At 49.8% G+C, this 23350-nt stretch overlaps 1 protein-coding gene across 3 annotated transcripts; it reads left to right on the top strand.

Moving 5' to 3' along the window:
- The first annotated feature begins 1103 nt into the window (after window positions 1–1103).
- Chrnb4 (cholinergic receptor nicotinic beta 4 subunit) lies at window positions 1104–21962 on the top strand. Of its 3 annotated transcripts, XM_087560528.1 has the most exons (8): window positions 1104–1459; window positions 5795–5840; window positions 6111–6259; window positions 13256–13300; window positions 13403–13512; window positions 14242–15232; window positions 19834–20005; window positions 20178–21962. In XM_087560528.1, exons 3-7 carry the CDS (start codon window positions 6146–6148, stop codon window positions 19972–19974), a joined length of 1401 nt encoding a protein of 466 aa, XP_087416654.1. In that variant the 5' UTR covers window positions 1104–1459; window positions 5795–5840; window positions 6111–6145; the 3' UTR covers window positions 19975–20005; window positions 20178–21962.
- The last annotated feature ends 1388 nt before the right edge of the window (window positions 21963–23350 follow it).

The raw sequence follows: 23350 nt of genomic DNA, 5'->3' as shown, positions 1-23350 counted from the left end.
TCCAGGAGAGCCAGGGCTACATAGTGAGACCCTATCTTCAAAATAAATAAATAAATAAATAAATAAATAAATAAATAAATAAATAAATAAATAAATGTTCACTATGAGATTGTCATACTATGTATATAATATGCTCTGGTGACCACACCCTCCCAATTAATCTCTTTTGTCTCCTTCTCCTCACTTCTGGTTCTTTTTCTTCCTCCAGAATCCTCAATATGCTCTCTTTCTCTCTCCCTGCCTCTACCTATCCCTATCCTGTGGCCTATCAGAGATAACACAACGTACCTTAGACAGCCAGGACTACAAACAACTATCAGCAAGCAAGCTCTCCCTGCCCCCAACCCCAGCATCCCCTCAAGGATGGGGTGCTCTCTGGCTCTAACCGAGGGTCTGCTAGTTCCCTTATATGCAAAAGGACCGACCACTGCCCTTAGCTTCCAAGGCCCCACGGGTCACAGGCTTCGGCTTTCTACATCTCTATCCTGGTTTGGGTTCAGGTAGAAGGTGAACGTGTTTTCAGTCCTGTTATGTCTATGGGTTCACTTTATGAATCTGACCTGTTATTGTTAGTTTAAAGAGCAGAAGATGCTCTCAGACCTAACTCTTCGGAACCGTCATCGACTTTTGTGCTTGTTAGTTTTTATTTGTTTTTTTTTTGTTTTTTGTTTTTGTTTTTAAACCCTTGTGCCAACATGTCAGATTATAGCAAAAAGACATTGGAGAAAGCGACTGGACCTCTGTCTTTTTTTAGGTCCAGTGGTCGTCCCTCCTCCAGGTCAAGCTCTGTTCACTTTGCCCCTGAAGCTACTGGTCCTCTTGGGCCCTAGGGAAAGAAGGTGCAGGGCTGGGTTAACCAGCCTCCCCACCTGAGAGGCCCTCTTGACTGGAGTTTGGGATCCCCTTCTGGCACTGTCACCGACCTGTTTAGTGTTCTCCTTTAAATCTAGATTCTGAAACTTAGTGTGGGCCACCTAGGAGTGGGGAGGTTGCTGTTTGCTCCATTAGGCCACTTAAGCTGCCTCGGGTGAACTAAGATGAGTGAAGGGGATGCAGCCTGCCCTCTCAGACCCTCCCCTCCCCTGTAACTCCACCCCTTCCCCAGTTCCCAAGACGAATGAGTCAGGAGCTAGTCCACCCTCCCGAATGCCACGCACTACCGGGCTCCTGAGTGTGGGAATGTCTCGGGACGATCAGCTATAGCCACAGGTTCCCCCAGACACACCCTGCTCTGGGTCTACCCCAAACTCCGGTTCAGTCCTCTGAGTGGGCGGGACCCACAGAAGCTTCCCAGGTGGGGAGCACGGGCTCCATCCGGTCCTAGTGCCGCCAGGCACAGACTGCCAACCGGGACATACGCTCACTCGCGGTTCCAGTGTAGAGTGACCGGCTGCCACCCGGCTGGCCATGAGGGGTACGCCCCTGCTCCTCGTCTCTCTGTTCTCTCTGCTTCAGGACGGTGAGTTCTTTTTAGAGAAGGTGGGAGGGACAAGGGTCGCAGAGTGGGAGGAGTGGCCGGACCAGCTGGGGAGTGGGCGGGGCAAGCTATGGGGTGACAGGCTTGCTTGGGTGGGTGGCCCGTGAGGTTTGGGGTCTCTGCTACCTTCTTCCATGCTGCCAGGTCACCGTCGGTGACAAGTGTCTTCAAGATGTTTGGAGAGAGAAAGGTCACCACGACACTACCATTCCATATATGGGAAGTATTTTTGCACTTTGGGAGAGGGTCTCCCAGATATCACATATATGGCAGGCACTGGCATAGCTGGTCCCCTAACCCTGCTTAGCTGAGGGCAGGCTGATGAACTGGGGTCTGCAACTCAACAAACTTACCATTGACGCTCAAGAGACTCACTCAGCTCTCCTCCCCAGGTTCATTCAGACATAGTGAGGGTTTCTTCCAGACTCAGCTTCCCCCCCTCCCGCGCTAAATTCCAAAGTCCTTTGTAGCTTCTACCCCCACCCAAGCACCCAAGCTGTGTGTGCACCAGCTTGTCCTTTGGGCTCCAGTGGACCCAGAGAACCAAGACTGCATCTTCGTCCCACAAAGACTACCTCCAGAAGGTACTAGAATTGGGAGTGGTGGGACATTCAAGGTCACCTCCTCTAATCAACATTGGCAGAGTATGCATTATGACTTTGGGTCGCTGCTGGGTGCCCTATTCCATTACCTCCTCTCAATCTCCCTGTCTGTTCCACGGCAACAATTCGCCTGCCTGTCATCTGGCAAAAACTTGCAGTATTTCCAAAGTATGGTTCCACTAGGCTGTCTGCACCTTCCTCTACAGACTCCTGAACCCCAGCCTAGGTTCAGGGTATCTGAACTTCTGGAAGTGGAATCTGGGGATCTGCTTTTCTATAGCCAGGTGATTCCTGCCTGTGATTGGAGAAGCACTGATAGCATTTGGTGAGTTCCTTCTTAGACAGTGTTCTGAGTTTCTAGGATGCTCACAGCTACCCCTTAATTAGCACATGTCTGCATCTCACAGGCCCGTCCTCTACTGTGCACAAGCCCTCACCTGTCAAGCCCTGCCCTTCAGATACACACTTGCCAATGAGATTCTGTTAACCATTGCATCCCTAGACAGTAAGCTAGCTTTCCATTTTTAGATTGGATACACTTTCTCAAGACTGGACACACACAGAGAGACATCCATAATTCCTCTATGGTCTCCTATCAGATTCTTAACCTTTCTCCCTTTTCTTCAAGGGAAAATCTCCAAAGGCAAGACCTTGTGCAGTGGCCAATGGGGCGCTAGTTTTCATCAGCAACATTGTATCATGATGCCCTCTAGTGGCAGCTTCTCTGTTTAACTGTATAAAAGTTTGATTTAGTGAAAGCCCTAGGGAGCCAGTGGTGAACCTCTGACCTGTTACTTGCCTTCTGGATCTGACAGGCTCTGGAAAGCATTAGTAGTAGATGGTAAAGCCTACATGTGCTCTTGGGGTTCCCCTCCACTTTGGAGGTGAAAAGAGTGGGTGCATTTCAGCTACAACAGTCCTGCTGGTCATTTCACATATCTGCCCCATCCACAGAACATTCTAACAAGAACAGACACAAGTGATAGCCTCAGAGGGCAACCTCCCTCAGGGTCGATTTAGCAGGGGCATTAAACAAGTACAGGGGGTAGGGAGGGCTTCTGTCTTAAAGAAACCCCTGGCTCTAGCTTTGTCTGACTTGCTAGGACCTAAATGGTCTAAGGCAGTTGTTCTCAACCTTCCCAATGCTGCAACGCTCTAACACAGTTCCTCATGTTGTGGTGAGTCCCAACCATAAAATTATTTCATTGCTACTTCACAACTGCAATTTTGCTGTTATGAATTGTAGTGTAAATATCTAATATACAGGATATCTAATATGTGACCCCTTAAGGAGTTGTGACCCAAAGGTTGAGAACTGGTTTAGGGGAATTCTGAAGTCCAGATTTGGTCTGTGAGATGGGGAGAGTCCCTTAAGTCAGCTAAATGTTAAAGAGGACAAGCTGAAGGTGACACAGCTCAGTACTCCAGGTGGGCTCAGAGCTCAAGCACGAGGCCCCCCCTTCCCACCAGCCCAGCGCCTCGAATCTCTAATCCAGCCAGACTAGCATCCTGGGACAGCAGAGATAGATCCACCCACCCTCCCCTGGAATTTCAGGGTGGGAGCCTGGGTGCTGCGGAGCCTACCCCAGTGCCGCCACAGGCTGCCAGGCAGACCTTTGACAAAGTTAGATTCATCTCTGTGAAATGAGAGGTCAGCTTGAATAAACAAAGAAATGTGAAAGGAACCTAGATTTATTCTTTGGCTACAGATAGGCCCCAAGGGTATTTAAGCCGGTGGCTTCTGGAGAGGGAATTCGGGATGCAAGGAGCCATGCTTAGAGTCAGTCAGTCCACCCATCTGCTGGCCAACCCTCCCACTCTCCCCCAGCCCAGCGTGGGGGAGGGGCGGCAGGCAGCAGGTGTGCCTGGAGCATCTTTCCCAAGGCACTAAATATTGCATCTGTTCTAGATAGGCAGCCAGTTGGAAAGTGCATGGAGTAGGCGGGGTAGCGGCTGCTCTCCATGAACATGTGGCCAGCCCAGCACCCACCCAGAAGTCTACTTCACCTTTCCCAGACTGGGGTGATTCATATTCTAAGTACTCAGCTCCATCCAGAGAGGAGGGAGCTAGGTAAGATGTGAAGGTTCCTTAGGACAGGTATGACCGGACTCATGGGCTTGGTAAGATTGTCAGCCCTCACCAGCATCCCTACCCCAGCCTTCTCTCTAGCCTTCTCCTCGTTTAGCCTGCTACCTGCTCTCCTTCCCTGACATGTTCCTTCTGACCATCCTCATCCATTTTCCTGCTCCTGGGTATCCTGTTCATGGGCCCTTGACCTTCCTTCGGATCTCCTTCATGTCCTATCCTCCACTCTTCACAGTCTTCTTTTTTTTTCTTTTTCTTTTTTTTCGGAGCTGGGGACTGAACCCAGGGCCTTGTGCTTGCTAGGCAAGCGCTCTACCACTGAGCTAAATCCCCAACCCCTCTCCACAGTCTTCTTAATGACATCTCTGTACACAATCCAGTCCTTAAACTTCCCCTTCCCATCATTCCCAACACAAGGGACAGGTGAAACAAAGACCCAGAGACCACTTGGCAAGGAATCCAGGGTGTGCAGGAGGGATAGATCTTGGGCTGGGAGTGCTCAGTGGGACGATGGCTGTCCAGGGCTCCCTGCGAGACACTGTGCTGGAGCTGGTCCTCAATGTGGCTTAGAGCCAGGAACTCTGTCTTACCAGAAACCAGCTGCCAGCTGGACTACTCCATCTGATGTCTCAAAGAGACCTTGTGTTCTGGAGGTCAAAGTCTGGGTCCAAGAAAGCCTCCCCTAGAATAACCCTGATTCCTTATTTCCTTATCTTATTTTGTGTGTGTTGTGCATGTGTACGGTGTGGCAGACGCATATGGGTGTCTTTCCTTGAGCACTTTATTTTTTCAGATGGGCTCTCTCAGTGTACCTTAAGCTCACTAGTTTGGGTTAGGGTGGCCAGCCAGTATCATTCAGGGTATTGCCTATCTCTGCCCACCCCACGAGACCATGAAGGTTTGTTTGTAGGTGTTGTGGGGATCCAAGCTCAGACCCTCCTGCTTGTGTGGCTGACACAAGCCCAGTTCTAGCTACAAGCCACTATTTCAGGACATGTCCCTGGTAGAGGTGCCTATGAGTCTCCTCCACGGACCAGGAACTGCTCCTGGGCTTTTGCTGTTATCCTCAGCACACAGCAGGGCGCCTGGCACAAAAAACCGCACTCTGACACTGCTCAGCAGGTGGGCTGGGAACAATCCTGGTGAAAGAAAGAGTATGCTCCAGACCCGGAAGTGAGACGGGAAAGAGGCAAGCAATGTGTATGGCCCCAGAAGAGTCTGGGGTTAGTCGAGGTGGGAAAGTGAGAGAAAGATATAAGGTGAGAAAGATAAGCCATTGTTGAGGGCAAAAGGCCTGGACTGCCAAACCAAAGCATTACTAGTGAAGCTGCCTTCAGATCGGAGAGGCTGTGGGTGGGGCTATCACAAAGTGCTCTGCGGGGAAGACTACCTGGCTCTGGATGAGTAGCTGGGGCAGGTGGGAGTGGGCAGAACAGGGAGGCTGCTGGGACCAGGCAGGAGAGGCACAGGAAAGCTAAACGGTGGAAATGGGAGGACAAACTAGAGGCATTGGGAAGTGGAGCAGATAGGTCTCAGTGGCCTGGGGACGCTGGGGATGGGGTGGAAGTTAAGAACAGATGCCCAGGGTTGGAACCGGATGTTACAGCATGGAACATCATTTGCTGCCAGGAAGAACACGAGGAAGATGTCTGTCCCAGAGGAAAGAATGACACAGGCAGGCCTGTTGGCATCCCCCACCCCCACATAACCCCCCTCCTGCTCCACACCCCCCCACACAGCTAACACCCAGGATGTCCCACAGCCCCATCCACCCCTGCACAGCCCCCCATCCCCCACACAACCTCACCTCCTCAGTCTCCCATCCTCCCCCACCCCGACCCCCAGCCCCAGGGCTACTGCACTCTGCTTCTCACAGCCCGCCTCTTCGATGCAGTGGGGTTCTTCCGGACAAGGGCCCAGCAGGTCTGACTGTGCGATTTCCCAGGGGACTGCCGCCTGGCCAACGCAGAGGAGAAGCTGATGGATGACCTCCTGAACAAAACCCGGTACAACAACCTGATCCGCCCAGCCACCAGCTCCTCTCAGCTCATCTCCATCCGCCTGGAGCTATCACTGTCCCAGCTCATCAGTGTGGTAGGTGCCTGGGCAACTGTGGCCTGAGGCTTAGGAGAAGAGGCAGGGCTTTTTCTAGTTGCCTCTTAGGGCCTCCAGGAGAGAAGTGGATGGCTGTTCAGGGTGCAGGGCTGAGAGTTAAGTGACTGGCATGTTACTTCTGACCTTGCCGAATGGGTAACACTCCAGACTGCTAATCTTTTCTTCTACTATTTCTTAAAACTTATATTGATACATACATTTGATGGACACATAGTAATTTTCTCTTGTGGAATGCACTGTGACATTACACTCTACACTCGTGTGTAGAAATCATGTCAGGGTCAGTGGCATGCCCTGACGTCAGACATTTATTATCCTTTGTTTTAGGGCATTCAAAATTCTCTTTATTGCTATTTTGAAATAAGTTAATTATTATCAACCACTGGTGCCAGCTGCTATCCAGCTCCACCCTGTGCCCATCTTTCATTCCTCCTCCTGGCACAGCCTTTTGTAAACAAATGTTCTCCACTACTTTTCAGACAAGCAGGCCTTCCCACCATGTCTTAACAATTTATCTAAACTGTGAGGGTGCTGATCATGCTTCCAGGTTAGGATTCTTCAATCCAAAAGGAGTGTTAGCTGTGCCTATACACATGCTGTTCTCCCTGCGCCTCTGATTCATAGTTGGAACCATCTGAAAGCCCATGCTCTCATGGCATTTAGTAATGGAACATTGAACTGAGAGTGGCTACAACAAAAAGGGCCATCTATCATGTCATATGACCAGGAGCAGGTCAGTGCTTGCAGGGCTGCCTCACTCAATAATTCAATGGTGTCAGGACTCTAGGGCATGGCCAGAGATGCAAATGGCTATGGGAAATCTTTTGGATTCCTTGGATTCCTTTTGGAACAACAATGAAACTCTCTCAGAGTCCCGCCCTCTTGATAAACACTGCAGGCATCCTCTGGACCCCTTGTGGCCTCTTGCAGCTGGGTCTCCAACAGTCACAACTCCCAGCATGCTCAGGGACAGCCTCCATATCAGTTTGGTAGAGAAAACAGGAACCAGGCCAGGAGAAATGATGGGTACAGAGCCTCAGGCCTGTGCATGAAGGTGTGGGGAGGAGGGTCCCGACATTATGGTGTTCCAAACTGGATAGGAGGCAGTACAGAATTTCCTCCCTCATTCTCCACAGCTGTCTCAGCGTGGGGTTGCCTGAAGGAAATGCCATCCCTTTTAAACCTTCCCATGTCCCAACGAAATGGTTAGAACCCCTGCCCCTGGAAACCACTCAGAAGAAGCGATCACATGGGAGCTGTGTCCAGCCATCAGGTGCTAGCTGAGGGAGCTGGGCCTCCTCTGGACAGTGTCACCTTCTCTCCACAGCCCTGTGAGCCCTACAGGCTCAGCTCCTCCCATCTTTACTGCTCAAGAAGGGTTTGCCCAAATTGCAGCTGCCTCTGTCCCCTAGGAGGGAGTGAGCGTAGCTGGAGCCAGGAGAGGCATACAGCCTCTGCCCTTTCCCTGCCATGGAAAGCTGAAAGCAATGAGGACTTCTGACCAGGCCAAGCCAAGACTACTGTCTGAGCATCCCCGATCTGCAAAGGCCTTGTACTTAATCAGCAAGCCAGCTGCCTGCTCTGGCAGGGGTGGACAGGCAGGCAGCTCTGGCCACACACTGCCAGACACAGGCTGTCCCTGCCAGATCTGAGCTGTGGACCCTGTGGAGCAATAGAGGCTTCCAAAAAGAGGAGAGAACATAGCCTGCAGCTTTCCTTCTGCAAGTGCCCCTATGGGCTGTCATAGTCCCAAAGGCAAAACCGTTGACGTCTATGGAGAGGGTTCCTTTCTGGTTTGGGGAAAGATATTTGATTTTGAGGAGTGAGTGTTAGGGGCATAGCCAGTTTAAAGATGGGATGTCTAGGGAATAGACAGGGAGTTGGTGCTGGAGGAGAAAATCAGGCTTCCCCACTCTTCTCTTTGAGGAGTGACAGCCAAGGTCACTGTTCTGTGATAGCTAACATTCTGTCACACTCAGCTGCCATTAGTGGAGTGGAGAAAAGTAAGAGGTAGAAGACAGGCACAGGAGAAATTTCTGGAAGATAGAAAAGTCCCATATCTTTTTATTTATTCTTGTTTTTGTTGTAGAGGCAGGGTTTCTCTGTGTAGTTCTTGGCTGTCCTGGAACTCACTCTTGTAGACCATGCTGGGCTCAACTCTGAGGTCTGCCTGCTTCTGCCTCCTGAGTATTGGGATTGAAGATGGACAACACCACTGCCCAACTATAATCTCCCAGATCTTAAAATGAAGAGGCCAAGGAGACAGCTCAGTGGACAAAGCTCTTTTCCATATCCTATGAGGACCAGACGATGGGTCTCCAGAGCCCACTTAAAAATCTAGGCAGACATGGTATCCATCTGCAAGCCAAGGACTCAGGAAGCAGAGACGGGGTCCCCAGGGCAAGCTGGCTCTCTAGAGCAGCTGGCACCAGTGAGTTCCAGAAGTAGAGAACAACGGAAGACAACACTTGACTTCAGTTTTGAAGCCTTGCACACACAGCTGTGCATCTGTGCACCCACACACGTACACACAAAAACAGAGCAAACCTGCGTTTGTGAGAACTGGTCAGGCAGGACACCTGGCTCCAGGAACCGCGCACTGTGGAAACCAGGAGTCCACATAAAACAGTGTCTTGTTAGAGACAGGGTCTGGCTATGCAGTCCTACCTGTTCTTTAACTCAAGAGCCTCCTGCCTCAGCTCCACAGCCTCCTGCCTTGGCTCTGCAGATGCTGAGATTATAGAAATGTACTAGCATGTCTTGCTTAAAAACATGTTTAAAAGATAAGTTGAGGCTTTCAGCTTTCACTGATGGCAGAGGTGCTGGAAGATTAGCTTTTCTGAGGAACAATTAGAAGGGTGGACAAAATGCTGGAGGTCAGGGATTTTCAGCCAGGAAGCAACCAGCCAGGCTCCCGGAGGCGACCCTGATAGCCCGTGGTACTTTTTTTCTACACTTGATGGCTGGCCAACAGCATCTGCCCAAGAAGCTAAGACCTGGGACAGAGAGTGGCAGCTGCAGAGCCGGGAAGTTGGCTGGTGCCGGGGCCATTACAGGGCAGGGAGGATGCTCCACGAAACCTGGGTCTGACCAAGGACAGAAAACCCTGTGGGGCCCCTAGAAGGGTCACCCCAGTACTGAAAAATGAGTGACAACAGTACGTCAGTCCCCACAAAAGCCAGAGTGCTCTCTCCAAACCAGCTCAGCCCCAGACTGGATTAGATGATTCTCGGCAGTGCCCGCCATAGCGCCTGTGGAGGGCCGTGCAATCAGATGGAACTTAGCAGGCCTGGGGCAGGGAGATGGTCCAGTCAGTACAGTGACTGCCACGGGAGCATGAGGACCTCAGCTCAGACCCTCAGCACCCTGCAAGCAGTTGTGGGTATCATAGTTGGAGCCCAGTGGCCATCCTGAACCACGTAGATGAACCATCTAGTGTGGCAGCCAAGAGAGCTGGAGAGAAGCCAGATGGGCTTGTAGAGCGAACATCCGTGTACGCTCAAAATGTGACTCCTGTGTCACTCTTGTTCTACTGATATAAGTGCCTGGCTGAATTGCTCCAGGAGGTGACTACCAGGCTAGAATCAGAACACTGGGAATTCGTTAATGAAGAGGAAGCAGAGCACAAGATACGGTCAAAGAAATAAGGACGGCCGAGAGGGGTGGGGCTCAGGATAAAGGAGCCCAGGGCGGTGGGATGAGGCTGGGGAGTTACCAATCTAGCCCTGTAGAAGAAAGGCAGCCTGAGTAGAGATAGGACTAAAGAGAAATGGCAGGAACTGTAGAAGACTCAATCTTCCTGCAGAAGAAAATAGGTGTGTGTGTGTGTGTGTGTGTGTGTGTGTGTGTGTGTGTGTGTGTACAGAATAGATTTAGACCAATTAAATTGTGCAATGTCCATGTGTGGGTACTAGCCCAAGTTATGATAATAGGATTAATTTATTCATCCAAAAATATTCATCAGGTATCCAGCATATCCCTGTTGCTCTATTTTTTTTTTTTTCTCCTCGGGCTTCTTGGATCCTAGAGGGAGGTAGGGACAATATACAGAATTATAGTATGCAGGGGTAAAAGTGCTACAAAGACAGTCAGTATAGGGCGTGTATGGTGGTGAAGGGAGGCAGGGTGCCATTTACTGCAGGAAGGTTGGAGACTTCTCTGATAAGGTGACATTTCTGAGAGGTGAAAAACAGTTAAGTCAGAACCGCGTGAGTTTCCAGGGAAGGAGAGCATTAAAGGAAGCAAGCGTGACCACAGTGGGGTTTGCAAATGCAGCCTCGGGCATAGCTAAGGCCACAGGCCCTGAGGAGGGAGGGCTTTTGTTCTGAGCGAGGTTGGGAAATACTAGACGGTTTACACAGAACCATGGTCTAAGGACCTGAGATTCTAAAGACAACCAGAATGTCGGCTGTGAAGCTCCTGAGTTGTCCAAGGAACCGAAAGGAGTGGTGACAGAAATGGGGGGAAAGAGGTGATTCTGAGATGTAGGAAATGCATGTAAGAGTGCTTGATAGAGCAGGAAAGGGCATGTCAGACCCGCCAGGGTCAGCTGTCATCATCATTGTCATCATTGTCATCATGCTTGCTGAGTGTGGAATCATGAGCTTTGTCTCTGATGTGCTGGTGTGAAGTGATGTCTGAGTTACCTAATATGGTTTGCACGTCAGTGGCCTCCACAGACAGGCTCAGGTGTAAGCATACTTGGTCTCCAGCTGGAGACTCTTGGGAGAAATCATGGAATGTTTAAATAGTAAGGCCTGGCTGTCAGCAGTAGGTCACTGAGGGTGGGCTCAAGGCTATGGATTTTAGCCTGGCTTCAGTTGTAAGTGTTATCCATCTGCTGCCACGTGACTGGCCACAAGTTTCCACGCCAAAGCCAAAGCCCCAGCTACCCTGTATCCCTTGCCATGAGACTGTGACCCAGACCACTCCTTTCTCCCCCACTTAGTCACTTGTCAAGCATTTGGCTGCAGGGATGAACAAAATACTTAATATGGAAATTGAGAATGAGAAATGGGGCCATTGCTAAGGTAAACCTGTCCTGGATGTGCAAGGCCTTGGAACTGAGTCAAACAGGGAAATGGAGGTATATATAGCTAAAGAAATAGGAAAGTCCTAGCATGCTATAATCAGAGTTTAATGGGTCCTTTTGGTAAACTTTGTGAAAGACTAAGTTGGGGGTAGGGGGTGACAAGGGAGACAGGAAAAACCTAGGCTCATGAGATTTCAAGAAAGGTATAAAACAAATCTGGTTCTGTTCTATCTGTGCCCTACCAATCTGAATGTAGCTAAATTAAAAGGTAATGGACTAAGTTGCTTGGGGAGAGGAAATATTAAGGCAGTATAACTTTCATGTTTTGGCATGGTTATTACTTACTGCGTTTAGCAGACTTTATACTAGAAATTGAAGCCAGGAAGGTATAAAAAAAGCATACTTTGGAAAGGAATGTGAATGTGGCCAGAGTTGAGGATGGAGGGGGTCGCAGACAAACTGGCTATAGCTACTAAAAAAGGTTGGTGTGATTTAAGAGAAACCAGGCATTGTGCTCTAGGAAAAAAGGAGAGGTACCCTGAGAGGAACAAGACTCTCCCCACCCCCATTCCCTCCACCCCCAACCCCGATACTGAAGCCTCAGTGAGTGAGAGGGCCTGAGCTAAAAGAGTTGCTGCCAGGGTTTCCAACTCAAATCCACCACTGCTGGGAGTGTCTTCTCAGACTCAGCCATGAGGGTGTAGAGAGCAGCTGTGTTAGAAGGGGAGCTTCTCAAGCTGGCTCAGCTTGAGAATTTGGTGTTTTCCACTTGCTTCTGGTTTGTCAGATGTGGAAGATGCAGGAGGACCAGGGTTGTGGAACCTCTTTCAAGGGTTCAGAAGGCTGCTGCAGCAGACAGTGTATAGCATAACTGGATTCTCTGCAAGGAGTCCCTGAGAAGCCATTGCATGAAACTGGGAAGGCAGATGAAGCCGCCAAGGCTCCCACATGGACACAGAGTTACAACATTTGGGGTTTTCCCTGACAGGTTTCAGTCTTGCTCTGATCCAGTCTCTTAAGATTTATTTTTTATTTTGTGCATATGGGTATTTTGCCTTTTGGTTTATATGATCACGAAATGCCTGCAGCATACCTAGAGGCCAGAAGAGAGAGTGGAATCCTCTGGAACTGGAGTTACAGATAGGTTCCAGTCACCACGTAGGTGCTGGGAACCTCCTCAAGAGCAGCCACTGCTCTCAACCATTGAGCATCGCTCCAGGCTCTCTGGTCCCATGTGCCCCTGCTTTGTTCCCGAATGTCTCTCACAATGCAAATGTTTGTGACATTCTATATCAGAAGTAACTTCTCTTTTGACTTTACAGGGACTCACTGTTAAGAGAATGTCTGGAATCTTAGAAAAGACTTCAGACTTTTACAGTGTTGGAACCATAAGACTATGCAGCCTTTGGAAGTTGTATTAAATGTATCATTGCACTATAAGAGCCCCCAGGAGCTCATGGGGACCAGGGACAAAGTATTGTAGTGTAAATATGGAATGTCCTCCACTGGTTCGTTCCTTTAAACACGTGTTCCGCAGTAGGCTGCACTGAGAAACAGTGAAACCTTTCGGAGATGAGGAAACGCCGTTGTGAGCAGGCTTGTGGGTCGTAGCCTGGTCCCAGTTCCAGCTCAAGTCTGTCCCTGCTTCCCACAGTCCCCTACAGTATGACCAGGTATAAGCTCCACATGGAGGCTGGAGCTCTAACTGCCATGCCACCCTCATCGTGAAACTGGGAGCTAAAACCAATCCCTCGTACCCTGAGCGGCTTCTTGTCGTATGCGGTCACAGCATTACAAGAAGTAACTAATAGACCACCAAAGAGATATTTAGGTGACAACTGGGTCATACAGCCCTGGGGCTCTGAGCTTTTCTGTGATAAAGGATAGCCCATTGGTGAGGTCCCTCCTTCCAAAAGAACTGACACCCCCATTTCCCTCCCCAGAATGAGCGAGAACAGATCATGACCACCAGCATCTGGCTGAAACAGGTAAGTACATTGGAGGGTCCCCAGCCCAGGTATGTTTCCTCTGGGTTTGCTCTTTGGTAACAGTGGACCTACAGGTGACAATGGCCCTGCCTGTGTACTTAGGAATGGACTGACTACCGCCTGGCCTGGAACAGCTCCTGCTATGAAGGGGTGAACATTCTGAGGATCCCCGCAAAGCGTGTCTGGTTGCCTGACATCGTGTTGTACAACAAGTGAGTGACAGGTGACCAAAGCCTAGAGTCAGGCCAGGGCAGAAGGTCAGCCTTCAGGGGTGTCCATATCTGAGTGCAACCCCAGCCTTCTTTCTTTCTTTTCTTTTTTTTTTTTTTTTTTTTTGGAGCTGGGGACCGAACCCAGGGCCTTGTGCTTGCTAGGCAAGCGCTCTACCACTGAGCTAAATCCCCACCTCCCCCCCAGCCTTCTTTCTACATTTCCCTCAGACTTCTAGGTCATGGAGCTAGAGAGATAGAAGTGATGGAGACAGAGTCTTCTGAGTGGGAGGGTAGGAAGGGAGGTCCAGAGGCCCTGTGCTATTCAACACAGCGAGCACTGGGCTTGCCTTTGGACCCTCAGGCCAGTGCCCTTACTGACCATCTTTGCCTCCCTATTCTGTCTTTTTGTGACTTGGTGGCTTTGGCAGTGTCGTTGGCTGCAACATTGACTTCTGTGTGCAGTTCATGAGAGCAGCTCAGTCAGAAGGATCAGGAACCCAGGAGTTTGAAATCAGTCTAGGCAAAGAGAACAAGAGTGAGGGAGAAAGAATGGGTAGCCAAGGATCAAACAAGACAAGGGTCGATATCTCTTCTCTCCTGCTTAATAGTGTGAGGGGCTTGACGGAGTCCTCCAGCTTCCCTAAGCCTTGCTGTTCAATCTTTCTGAGAACAGGCCGGGCTTCCTCTGTAGATTTGTGATGTTCTCCTCTATGTCCTGCCCTACCCCAGTGCCGATGGCACCTATGAGGTGTCTGTCTACACCAACGTGATTGTGCGTTCCAATGGCAGCATCCAGTGGCTGCCCCCTGCTATCTACAAGAGTGCCTGCAAGATTGAGGTGAAGCACTTTCCCTTCGACCAGCAGAACTGCACCCTCAAATTCCGCTCCTGGACCTATGACCACACGGAGATTGACATGGTTCTTAAGTCGCCCACGGCCATCATGGATGACTTCACCCCCAGTGGTGAATGGGACATTGTGGCCCTCCCAGGACGGAGGACGGTGAACCCTCAGGACCCCAGCTACGTGGACGTGACCTATGACTTCATCATCAAGCGCAAGCCGCTCTTCTACACCATCAATCTTATCATTCCTTGTGTGCTCATCACCTCGCTGGCTATCCTGGTCTTCTACCTGCCCTCCGACTGTGGGGAGAAGATGACGCTCTGCATCTCTGTGCTGCTGGCACTCACGTTCTTCCTGCTGCTCATCTCCAAGATCGTGCCTCCCACCTCCCTTGACATACCGCTCATTGGCAAGTACCTCTTGTTCACCATGGTGCTGGTCACCTTTTCCATCGTCACCACTGTGTGTGTCCTCAATGTGCACCACCGCTCACCCAGCACTCACACCATGGCATCCTGGGTCAAGGAGTGCTTCCTGCACAAACTGCCCACCTTCCTCTTCATGAAGCGTCCCGGTCTTGAAGTCAGCCTGGTCAGGGTCCCTCATCCCAGCCAGCTGCACTTGGCCACAGCTGATACTGCAGCCACCTCTGCCTTAGGCCCCACCAGCCCATCCAACCTCTATGGGAGTTCCATGTACTTTGTGAACCCTGTCCCTGCCGCTCCTAAGTCTGCAGTCAGCTCCCACACAGCAGGCCTCCCCAGGGATGCCCGTCTGAGGTCCTCCGGGAGGTTCCGGGAAGATCTACAGGAAGCATTAGAGGGTGTCAGCTTCATCGCCCAGCATCTGGAGAGCGATGACCGAGATCAAAGTGTAAGTCACTGCCCTGCCCCCACCACTTAAGGCATCTGCATGGAAATGCTTTAGTGTAGCCTCCTAGGTGAGGAAGAATCAATGATCTTCCTGTGTTGGTCTTGGGTTTCCCAAAGCAGAGTCTGAGATGGGGTTTGGGTTCAGGTAGCTTACTTTGGTGTAACCCTAGGAAGCACAATGAGGAGGTGGAGAAGGCAAGATAAGGCAAAAGGTAGGCCAGCTATAGGGTATTAGTGAGCCTACTGCTGTGGGTGCAGCAGCCCCATAGAGACCCCCAAGGAAAAGACTCAGAATAGTCCATTGGATGGAGGCTGGAATATTTATCCTCCAGCTCCCAACCCCCTCCAGTCGACAATAGCCCTCAGGTGTGATCTTTCTCGCGCTTCCCCTTATGCTCAGTTGCCAGAGCAAGCACCCTTGGTGCTAGAGAAAACCCTGAGGCAGATCAGAGAGGCACTGACTGGAGTGAAAGGTTCTCAGTGGATTTGAAGGAGGTTCAGCTATCTTTAGAGAGCACAGCCTGGGCTGGGGCACCATGGGGCACCTGCTCCTACTCACTCAGATTTGCAAAGCAGCCTTGTGAGGATGTATAACGTTCAGGAGTAGAGAAACATCAGTAAAAGCATTATTTCTACCATGCTAATAAAATACCCCCCCGGGGGGGTTGTGTGTGACTAGAATTACTAGATTTTCTAAAATGAGGTTAAGTTCTCCTTCACAGGAAACCATGAACTTAGAGTCTGTGCATCTCAAAGAGCTCCTCTGAGGAAATTACATGTGTTTCAGCTTCACTGTGTTGCTTGACAAACCCAGGACCAGTAGCAACTCCAGAGAGGGAAGAGTTTATTTGCCTTATACTTGGGAGTCACAGTCCATCACTAAAGGGATCAGGGCAGAAACTCAAGGCAGGAACTTGAAGCCAGGCCTGCTTGCTATTCCAACAGGATTACCTCTAGCTGGGGAACTCACCACAGCACAGCCAAGAATAACAACAGAAATCTTGGAAAAGGCCGCTTGCTGGCTCACTCACAGACTCAAGTTTAGCTAGCTTTCTTATATATCCCAGGCCACCTGCCAAGGGAATGGTGCTGCCCACAGTGGGCTGGGCTCTCCTACATCAATTAACAATCAAGACAATTTCCCTCACACATGCTCACAATCCAATCTGTTCAAGGGAATCCCTCAGTTGAGACTCTCTTTCCTGGTGATTCTAGGCTGTATCAAGTTGACAATGAAAAATAACTAGGATTAAGGGTAAGGAGGATTTTACAATGGAGACCTTCATGGTTAGACTTTCCTATGCATTTCTCTACCCTAAAGAGCATTGTCAGATGCATAACAATGTTCCAGTTTTTACCTTGCAACATTGTGTCTTTCCACTTGGCAGTTACATGAACAGAAGAGGATTTCTTCCTTCTTACCTTTTTGCAATTTATTCCAACCAACTGGAGTCTCAGGAGAGAATGCTGGTGTCCATTAGTTAGCACCAACTGAAAAGCACAGGCCACAAAAGTTCCAGAATCACACTGTGAGGAGGAAAGAAGAGAACTGCTAAGAGAAGGAAGACGGAGCCTGCTGCTCAGAGAGTAGCTCCCACCCTGCAGCCTCAGCCTCAGCCTCAGCCTCAGCCTCAGCCTCAGCCTCAGCCTCAGCCTCAGCCTCAGCCTCAGCCTCAGCCTCAGCAGGGGTTTAATAGATTCCTCTCGAGCCTCCCTGACTAGAATTTTAACCAGATCTCTGGGACCTCCTAAGCCCATTGCAGTCAGAAGCACGGCTCTGTTTCCTCTTCTCTCTCTTATCTCTTTGTAGCTTAAGCTGGGTTTGAACTCACCACATAGCTGAAAGTGACCTTGACCTTTAAAAAGGAAAGTATCAACTCTTTACTCTTAGAACCGGCCTCATGGTCAACACCATCAGCACTCTGAGCTGCCCCACGCACCATTTTCCTTCTTGTGTGTTTCGACGTTCCTACTGAACCATGAGCTCTCACCGTTTTTGTTGTCTTTCCCCACTTCAGCCAAAACACTCAGCAGTGCTAACGGATCTTCCCTTTTCTTCAGATAGTGTTTCATGTAACCCAGGATGGCCTCAAACTCACCATGTAGTTGAGGAGGACCTTAAGCTTCTCTTCCTACCTGTGCCTCCCCAGCTAGCCACCACCTAGCTTTTATTCTGGTACTGGGGATCAAACCTATGGTTTTGTACGTGCTAGGCAAAAGCCCTGTCACTAAGGCACTTCCCCAGGACTAACTCTGGACTTCTGTCTTCCTGCCTCCACCTTCCAAATGCTAGAATTACATCTTCGACTCTAGGCAGGATTTCTAGGGGAAGCTTTAGGAACCACTTCTTCTTTTTTTTTTTTTTTTTTTTTTTTTTTTTGGTTTTTTTTTTCGGAGCTGGGGACCGAACCCAGGGCCTTGCGCTTCCTAGGTAAGCGCTCTACCACTGAGCTAAATCCCCAGCCCCTAGGAACCACTTCTTAAAGTTCCGTGGGTACCTGTGCACATTCAGGTTGAAAAAGTCTCCTGAAGCCCTGCTTGAGTAAGCCCCTATCCCAAGCTTGGCACTTGCAGGCCTTCTCGGTTAATTACAAGCCCCAAGAGGGAAGGGCCAGGCAGAACTCGGTGGAATTATAACCACCTGTGGTCCCGTCGAGCCAAACTTACATCAGGTGCTCTGGCAGGAGTGGACAAACAACCCTACCTCCTCCAGGAATCCTGGGAAGTGGCTGTATTTCACGATGGGAAGCAAGGTCCCAGAGACATCCTCTGACTTGTCTGGGGTCACACAGCTGGCCACACAGCTGCAGTCCTTGAGCTCTGAGGCCCCTCTGAGGGTCTTGCCCTGTCCTGATGGTGATCAGTGATTGGCTAACTGACTTTCCTGTATGTGGTTAGAGCCTGCTTTCCCTCTCCTGGCAGGCCTACTCCTGAGCCATCCCTGGAGCTGTTTCTCACATGCAGCACTTTTGCCCTCCATGGTGACTAACTGGTCACTCTAAGTAGCTCAAAAACATGGAAAGATGGAAATGTGCTTGAAGTTAAGGCTGTCACAGTGGATCCCCAACCCTAATATGCAGTGCCTTCCGAATCTTAGGGACAGGAACAATCGGCGTTTGAAGGAGTGGAGGCTGGCCTAGCATAGGATTATCCTGGAGTGTGATGCTCCATTGATGGGGCCCTGGAAAATTGGGTCGCTGACGTCAGCTTGCCCACAGATGCCTGCATTTCTAACTCTTGAGTCTTTGCGAGGCTTCCCAGCTATGGGGTGGGGGAAGGAGGCTGGGATGCTGGCTACATGTCCATTCTGTGGTACCCCTGCAAGCCAGCCAGATGTATGCTAGGGTCACATCCCGTGATTGGGTCTGAGAAGATAGCATGTGTAAAGCCCAGAGTTGGAATGCCAGAGAGCCAGATGATGAGGCCAGAGGAGGTAGAGTCTTCATTATAGAAAACAGCTATTTCTACAGTTCACTGCTGTTTCTGTATTTCACTGCTGGGAATAGCATGGAATTGTTTAAACCGCGGGGTTTCCAAATGTTAGGCAAGCTCCTGTCAAGCAGGAGGGCCCTTCTTCTCCCTCTCTGCAGAGTAACCTCAGGCAGAGGGTCTGGAGTTAAAAATGAGAGGAAGGGACCTTGTGATCCCCAAGCCTCAACATGCTTCACCCGTAACCAGATTTGGTCTTAAAAATCACCGCATGTGGTATATTTGGGTCTCTATTTCTGCATCTATGGATTCAACCGACTGTGGGGAAAACAATGGGTGAAAAAGGTGTCTTCACTAACGTGTACTCCCCTCCCTGCCATTAGTCCCCCAAATACAACCCAATGATCACTCATATAGCATTTACATTGTGATGGAAACTCACAAAGTCTATAGACATCATAAACACATGGGGCAGAGGGGAGGGATTTCATGATGTCTTATGTTTTTATTGCTAAGATGAACTCCATGACCAGAACCAACTTGGTATAGAAAATTTGGCTTACATATCCTGAGTCATAATTCATCGAGGGGAGCCAAGGTTGGAACTGGAGGCAGGAACTGAAGCAGAAGCCCTGGAGAAACACTGTTTGCTCCTCGGCGTGCTTTCTTATACGACCCAGGACCACCTGACCTGGTGGCAACACCCACAGTGGGCCGGGTCCCCTACATCAATCACTAACCAAGAAAATGCCCTTCAAACTTGCCTACAGACTAATGTGATGAAGGCATTTCCTCCGTTGAGATTCCCTCTTCCCAGAGGACTCTAACTTGCATCAAGTTGACCAAAACTAACCAACATATATGAGTTATATGCAACTATTGCACCCTGTGAAATCTTGAGCAGCATCAAGGGTTGAAGGGTCATAGGGGATCCAGGGGCGCCTAAGGAACATCTATACAACCCAAGTCCCAGTGGCTTTGCTACTCCCTCCCCCAACCCTGGCCAGGTCAGGTGGGGTTGGAGACCAGCCTGGGATTCAGGACTGCCACATCAGTGCCTAGTTCTAACCCTCCATGTTGCCTGTGTAGTGCTGGTCAGCGGGTGAGGCTGTGGTTCAGAGGGAGGAGGAACTCTGTGCTTAGCACCGCTAACCAGCCCCTGTTTGTCTGCAGGTCATCGAGGACTGGAAGTTCGTCGCGATGGTTGTTGACCGCCTGTTCCTGTGGGTGTTCGTGTTTGTGTGTATTCTGGGCACCATGGGGCTCTTCCTGCCACCCCTTTTCCAGATCCACGCACCCTCCAAGGACTCCTAGGCTACCCGGCGTGTCTTGGGCCCGGGTTGTAGTGAGATGATATGAGAAGCCGTGTGGGAAGCTGGGCGTGCCTCGGGCCCGGGTTGTAGTGAGATGATATGAGAAGCCGTGTGGGAAGCTGGGCGTGTCTTGGCCCCGGGTTGTAGTGAGATGATATGAGAAGCCGTGTGGGAAGCTGGGCGTGCCTCGGGCCCGGGTTGTAGTGAGATGATATGAGAAGCCGTGTGGGAAGCTGACTGTTCCATTTGGGCCATAGCTAATGAAGCCCTAAGTAAAGCCATGACTATTGGCAATCAGCCCATCAAACTAGCCACAGCCACGAGAAGGACAGAGATAGATGCCTTCTGCTGATCCCTCTGATGCCGTCCAGTAAGTCCCTGAAGGAGGAGGATGAGGCTGCTGAATACCAGCCTGGCCTCCTTCCTTCCACGTGCCAGGCACCGGAGTCAGACAGCCGTGTATCATGCCGTCACACCCCAGCCCGCCTTCCCATCCATCTCCCTCTGATTCGCAGCTACCCACTAGATTCCCCCACCATCTTTCATTTCCATACACTTCTAGATTCTCCCAAGTCAGAACCTTTATATCTTCTACTGCTACCGTCCAAACCTCACTGTAAACTCCCAAGCTTTTCACGTGGCTGCACCAGTCAGAGCTCTGCTCCAATGCCACTTCCTTGTATAAGCCTTCCCATGATCCTCTGCTCCAGTGTCATTTCCTTGTATAAGCCTTCCCTAGTCATGCATTGCAAAGCAGTGTCTCCCATAACCACATCAAATCTCCAGCTTCCTTGAGTGTTCCCCATCAGTAGCTGCAGCCTTTAGTTGGTGGCACACTAGTCACCAGCACCTTGCCCACAAAAGTGTATGCTCCATAAGGGCTGGGTGTGTGGATTCACATTCACTCCAGAGCTTGGGACCCAGCTCTGCACACAGAAGGTGCAAAATAAATGTTTATTGAATGAATGGCTCCTGCTCTCCTTCAAACACAAACACACACACACACACACACACACACACACACACACACACACACACGCACACCAACCCTCTGAGTAGCTGTCCCTGGTCCCCACCTGCTTTACACCATGGTTGGTTTGGGCCTTTTTCTTTCACACATCGATCCGTTTATCTCATAGTACCTACTCCATTGTTGGCTCTCAAGATAGTTCTGGAATTAAGGAGTGTTTGTGAATGGCTTTTTTAAAAAACATGTTGCTGTTTTCTTTTTACCCAGCTCCCAAATAATTTTGACTGGACTATTTATTTATTTAGCAAGCTTTAAGAGCACAACAACTGAGCAGGATCATTCTATTTTAATCCTCTAAACTAATCTGGCCACCTCCCAGTCAAAACCCAAGTGATATTTGCATTTTAGTACTGATCTGGCTCTCTGGGTTCTAGGTATTTTCTTATGGTATCTCCTGGACTCTCTCCCCAAGTCAAATCTCCACTCATCTCTATCCTGCCCCTTCCCCTGGCTTGGAGGAAGTCCAGCCCTTTTCTCTCCCCTGCTTAGTCACTGACTGATCAGCTTCTTTATTGACCAATCAGGGAACAATTGGGGAGCAATGTTTATATAACATTGAGTATGGAGATTCTCAGAATAAGGAGTGTAGCCAGATCCGGGGCACAGAGATCAGCATTTGAATAATACAAGGATAATCTTTACACCGGGTATAACATCATGCCTACAAAGGAGAATATTTAAATTTTAAAGTATTATTTTATGTGTATGGATGTTTTGCCTTCATGTATGTGCACCATGTATATGCTGGTACCCCCAGAGGCCAGAAAAGGACACTGGAGCCCCTGGAACTGGAGTTACAGACTTGAGTCACCATGTATGTGGTGGGAATCAAACCTGAGTCCTCCAGAAGAGCAGCCAGTGCTCTTGACTGCTGAGTCCCCAGCCCCTGAAGGAGAATATTTTAAAGTGTTTTGTTTTTAGAATTAATGTACAATAAAGCTGACTTCTTTAAATTTTAACATTTGTATACATTTGTATAACCATCATTGACACCAGGACAAAGATGTGTCACTCAAACTCTGTGCTACCCTGTATAGCCCCAGCCCCTGCACACTTAGCCCTGGCCACCCTTACCTTTTCTTTACTGCTGTGGTTCAGTATCCTCAAGCCTGCTGCTTAGATGGAATCCTTCAGGGTGTAACTGTTAGATACTGGCTTCTTTCTGCTGGGTCTTTAAAAACAACTTCATTGGGCCAGCAAGATGACTCAGACGCTCAAGCCTGGAGACCCAAATCTCATCCCTGGAATCCTTATAAAGGCACAAGGAAAGGATTGACTACACAAAGTTGTCCTCGGACTTCCATGTGTGCGCATGCCCACACACACTTCATGCTCTCACACACATGTGTGCACATGCACTAAACAAAAATCTTCTCAAAATGAATGCTTTTATTGAAGTGTAAGATTCACTCGTTTTGCACTAGGCAATTCCATGAATTTTAGATGTTCATTGCCATGATCCAGCTTAGTACTACATCACCCTTCAATAAGAAGCCTTCAAGTGTCAAGCCATCCCTGGTGGGTGGCCAAAGAGGTCAAGGGACCCCAGGACACCTACCCTGTCACTGTCTAGTCCTGGGACACACAGGCTTGCAGCCAGCAGTGAGACAAAGGGAAATAAATCTATAATGGTCACAAAGGGAAATCTGTAGTGGTCAGTACGGAAAGCCAGATACTCTAGTTATTCCAACTTTGCTTATAAAAGCATGTATTTACTACGCTGGGGATCAAAGCCTGGGTCTTAGGTATGCAAGGCAAGCACTCTATTGCTGAGCTATACATCCGTGTTTGTCTGTTTTCTCAAGGGGCAGCTCTAGCAGAGTCTAAATAAAGTAGAGGAAATAATATAAAACCTCCCAGATGTCATCACCCTGTGTCCACCATGATAAACTCACCCCAATATTGTTTCCATCCCAAGCCATCTAGTCCCTCTTAACCGTATGCTGTATGTATGTGTATGTGTATGTGTATGTATGTATGTATGTATGTATGTATGTATGTACGTTTGTACATGGTACACACGCACACAGTACCATGCTGAAAATAGTTACTTTACTTTAAGAGCATCAACTTCCACGGTTCCCTTTTAAGTTGCACTAAAGCTGACACGTGCCATGGTCCCCCTCCCCCTCCTCGGAGCTGCACCCGCCAGAGATTTGACCCTTTTTTTCCTGCCATGGTGACAATGCCTGATACTGTCTGGTCTAGAGCTTAGAGGTTTCCAGACTCCAGGGCGGCTCTGGGCGAGGCATCGACGCAGGAGACCGTGGTCCGACGCCCCTCCCACGACGGGCGAAGCTCCCGCCTCGGCCTCCCCGCCTCCCCGCCCTGCGGCTGCTTGCAGCGC

This window comes from Rattus norvegicus, chromosome 8 (assembly GCF_021556685.1).
Source record: "Rattus norvegicus strain SHRSP/BbbUtx chromosome 8, alternate assembly SHRSP_T2T, whole genome shotgun sequence".
In the NCBI taxonomy this organism is placed as follows: domain Eukaryota; kingdom Metazoa; phylum Chordata; class Mammalia; order Rodentia; family Muridae; genus Rattus; species Rattus norvegicus.
Note: the sequence above shows the minus strand (reverse complement) of the source record. Positions and strands in the feature narration are given on the sequence as shown.